Genomic DNA, 4,693 nt, shown 5'->3' on the forward strand with positions numbered 1-4,693 from the left:
CAACAACAACAACAACAACAACAAGCACCCACTACACTCTCGGAGTGGTTGGTGTTAGGAAGGGCATCCAGCTGTAGAAACCTTGCTAGATCAGATTGGAACCTGGTGCAATCCTCAGTCAAACCATCCAACCCATGCCAGCATGGAAAGCGGATGTTAAATGATGATGATGATGGTGATGATGATGATGATGGTGATGATGATGATGATGATGATGATGACTATAGGCACAAGGCCTGAAATTTGTGGGGTGGGGACTAGTTGATTACATCAATCCCAGTGTTTAACTGGTACTTAATTTACCAACCCTGAAACGACGGAAGGCAAAGACACCCTCAGTGGAATTTGAACTCAGAACATAGTAACAGTCAAAATACTGCTAACTAAGCATACTGCTAACTAAGCATACTGCTCGGTGTGCTAACAATCCTGCCAGTTTGCCACCTTAACACCAACAAAATAATAATATGAGAAAGTGATTTTTTTTGTTTATTGATTAATTCTGTTTTATTTTTGTCTAGGGTTGTTATGATGGTTCTGGCCTTCAGCAAGCAAACAGAAATAAACTGTTGCCGTGTATTCAAAAGGTAAGTGGTCAGTCGGTTTCACTTCCTGTCTTTGTTCTGAAAAGCTGAGTGAGTTAGCTTTATTTACCTTTGCTCCAATCACCATGGACATTTTCCTGATATTTGTTGACACTCTGTCGCTTACGACGTCGAGGGTTCCAGTTGATCCGATCAACGGAACAGCCTGCTTGTGAAATTAACGTGCAAGTGGCTGAGCACTTCACAGACACGTGTACCCTTAACGTAGTTTTAAGGGATATTCAGTGTGACACAGTGTGACAAGGCTGGCCCTTTGAATTACAGGTACAACAGAAACAGGAAGTAAGAGCGAGAGAAAGTTGTGGTGGAAGAGTACAGCATGGTTCGCGACCATCCCCTGCCGGAGCCTTGTGGAACTTTAGGTGTTTTCGCTCAATAAACACACACAACACCCGGTCTGGGAATCGAAACTGCGATCCTATGACCACGAGTCCGCTACCCTAACCACTGGACCATTGCGCTTCCACTTTCCTGGTATATATAGTAAGTAAATAAACCCCAGAATGTTACACTTGTCTTTACTCAAAGACTAATAATACAATAATATGCTTCCTTGTTGAAAGCCAGAATGAAAATTGGTGGTTCTAGGACAACTGCCTCCTGACAACTTCTCTCTTGATCATTTGGTGGTGATGATGATGATGATGATGAATGATGAATGATTAATAATTGTCAGAGTGCAATTATCTGTTGGCAGCTGTCCAAAGATACAATTGTCCCTGACATCCAGTACTGAACTTGTTGGTCACCCCACCAAATATTTGAATCTGTGCCATAGGTTGGTCAAATAGAGCTGTTTAGCATTGTTTTATTTTATAGTTCGAAGATGAAGAGAGACAGGTGTAAAATTTACTGCCCCTTTTAAACTGATAAGGTCAATGTAATTGACATTCAGTATGAACTTCTGTAGATTGATGCCAGTAGGGGAAACGTAGGTAGAAGGACAGTTCCAGAAGACTGAAATTCTGAGGAGGAATGATTGATCAAAATGTTGAAAGCTGGGTTTGCAGAATGGGAAACAATATAAATAACAAGTAGAGGAGTTTTCATTGTTTAACCATAGGTTAGCCCTAACTGAGCAGGTTTATGATCAAAAGCATTCCAACTATGACCTCCTCTCCTTTTACATATAGAAAACATCCAATATACCCCTTCCTAAGATATGATATTTGAGGGAGAATAAACTGCTGCTTCTAGCAAGCCAAGCAACTATGTATAGAGGCTCCCTCGTTGGCTCAAATTGTAGAGAGGATGTTGTTGTTGCTTCACTACATGTCTCATGGTTTTTGGAATTACATAAAGCATGTTGATGAGTTACAGTTAATGTTAAAATTGCATTATTTAAGAATTTAGTTGTAGTGTTGGCACTAAAACTGTTATATAAATAATGGAATGTTTATCTAAGAAATTCGTTGTTCTCGAATCGTCTAATGTCGTCATAGTTACTTTTTACTTCTTTTTTCAACTGTTTTTTAGACCAATTTTTTTTCTTCACTCAGTTTCTTTTTTTGCATTTTAAGTCTATTACCTTCCTATTTCTTCTTTGATATTTGTCTTCTTTTATCAATTAATCATTTGCTTTTCTGGTTTACATCTTCTGTTTTATTTTTGTTTAATCTTGTGTATGTCTAATACTTATTTGCTTCTAATACATATTTATTTCAATATTGTAATATTTTTTTTCATGATTGTTTTCAGAAAAATAGTAATTTGCTGAATATACATCAAAGAATGCAACATTTTTATGAGGTGTGTATAAAGTTTCTACATATCCGAGCATGGCCAATGCCAGTGCTGCCTGACTGGCTCCTGTGCCGGTGGCATGTAAAAAGCACTATTTGAACATGGTTGTTACCAGAACCACCTGACTGGCCCTGGTGCCAGTGGCATGTAAAAAGCACCCACTACTCCATTAGGAAGGGCATCCAGCTGTAGAAACCTTGCCAGAACAGATTGGAGCCTGGTGCAGCCTCCTGGCTTGCCAGTCCTCAGTCAAACCGTCCAATCCATGCCAGCATGGAAAGTAGACATTAAACGATGATGATGATTCCTAGTTATGATTTGGAATGTGCAAGCAAGAAAGCAAAATTTTCTGTAATTTGGAGTGAAAAATCGAAATTATAAATATACAGATACAGGCATGGCTGAGTGGTTAAGATGATTGCTTTGCAACTATGTTTCAGGTTCAGTCCCACTGTGCAGCACCTTGGGCAAGTGTCTTCTATTATAGCCCTGGCTGACTAATGTCTTGTGAATGAATTTTGTAAACAGAAACTGTGTGGAAGCCTATTGTGTATGTGTATGTATGTGTGTGTGTGCATGTATGTGTGTATGAACATATGTATATGTATATATGTGTGTGCGTTTGTGTTTGTAGCTCCACCACTTGACAAATGATGTTGGTTTGTGTACGTCCATGTTTCTCATCGGTTCAGCAAAAGAGCTGATAGAATAAATACTAGACTTAAAAAAATAAGTACTGGGGTCAATTTGTTCAACTGAACTCTTCAAGGCAGTGCCCCAGCATGGCCATGTCCGATGATGGAAACAAGTAAAATGTAAAATATACGAACAAAAGCAAATATCAATTATGATACTCACTTGTAACTGATTTCTGAAGCTTTTAATTTTCTGTTGAGGATTTTGAGTAAATATTGTAAAAACACCAACTATCATCAAAGAGTTACAACTCCAATAATTAGCTAGGTGCAGGCATGGCTTCTCAATCACCTGGTTTCATGTTCAGTCCCATTGTGTGGCACCTTGAGCAAATGTCTTTTCCTTAGCCCTGGGCCAACTAAAGTCTTATAAGTGAAAATTTAGTAGATGGAAACTGAAAGAAGCTTGTTCCATGCATTCATTCATTCATTCATTCATATATACATACATGGAGGTATGTGTGTGCATGTATTGTGTGTGTATATGTGAGTTTTGAGCAGTGATGTCATTTCTCCCTGTCAACAAACCATCTGCTGGCTTTGTGCCTTCGAAGATGTGTGGAGATCCCTTACTTGAAAAATATGAAGAGCATCCAACTGTAAAACAATGCCTCAGTAGTATATTCATCTAACTCATGTTAACAAAGAAAAACAGAAGTAAAAATGAGTGAATAAACACTAAGATGGAGTCAAATAAGCTCTTAAATTTCGATAATGCTGAAAAAGCAGATGCATGGCTAATACACTAATGATTCTGTCACCTCGCTGCTTTACATATTTATATATTGAAAAGAAAAAGCTTGCAATTTAATTTATGTTTGTGAAACATGAATATACAATTTCTGTTTAACAGGATTCCAGTGGAGAGGAAGAAAGCTATTCTGAAAAAGAATATGAGTCAAATGAACAAAGAGAAAACATGTAGGTGTCATACTTATTTAACTTATTGAAAAAAATAATGAGCAACTAAATAGTTAACTACATATATAAAATTACATATCAGATTTACAGGTATTATATTTTTGTTTATATTACAACAGAGGATATTTGGTTAAGATGAGTTTGCTTATGTCACGATGACATGAGCAAATGTTTGTATGCATATAATATTGGAGAGAAAAAAATGTATTGGTGATGTGAATAAGGCATGATACTTCATTGGTTGTATGAACAAAGTCTATTGTGTGCTTGTGGCCTTGTGTGATGGCTGTCTGGCTGAATCATTGTTGAAGTATCTGTAAGTGCTTGGATAGAAAATGAGTGGTGTGACGAGGATATTTGAGTGTTTATCAGTATATGTATGGGAAGGTGTTTAAAGGAAAAGAAATCAGTTATTGATACTGGACCAAGCATTTTGGAAGATTTTGCCAATAAAGCCAAGAATCAAGAGCTCCACATTGTTGTACAAACTTGTAAACAGTGGGTCAGATGAGAGAAGACTCAGAACTGAAGTTGCAGAATACAGGCCTGAATGACTTGGTGTTGTTGTGCCAGACATCTAACAAATGTGCTCTAAAACAACCAGCCAACCAACCAGCCAACCAACCAGCCAGCCAACCAACCAACCAACCAACCAGCCAACTAACCAGCCAACCAGCCAACCAACTAACCAGCCAGCCAACCAACCAACCAACCAGCCAACTAACCAGC

The 4,693-nt window shown here is 38.1% G+C and overlaps 1 protein-coding gene across 1 annotated transcript in view; it reads left to right on the top strand.

Moving 5' to 3' along the window:
* The window catches only part of LOC106883084 (lipoxygenase homology domain-containing protein 1), a 17,838-nt gene that overhangs the window by 1,077 nt on the left and 12,068 nt on the right, over positions 1-4,693 (top strand). Inside the window, exons 2-4 of the mRNA XM_052968207.1 lie at positions 522-587; positions 2,304-2,354; positions 3,897-3,964. Of these exons, the coding sequence (XP_052824167.1) occupies positions 522-587; positions 2,304-2,354; positions 3,897-3,964 (185 nt within the window). The remainder of the gene's footprint in view (positions 1-521; positions 588-2,303; positions 2,355-3,896; positions 3,965-4,693) is intronic.

The sequence above is a fragment of the Octopus bimaculoides genome, chromosome 5, assembly GCF_001194135.2.
Source record: "Octopus bimaculoides isolate UCB-OBI-ISO-001 chromosome 5, ASM119413v2, whole genome shotgun sequence".
NCBI classification, from domain to species: domain Eukaryota; kingdom Metazoa; phylum Mollusca; class Cephalopoda; order Octopoda; family Octopodidae; genus Octopus; species Octopus bimaculoides.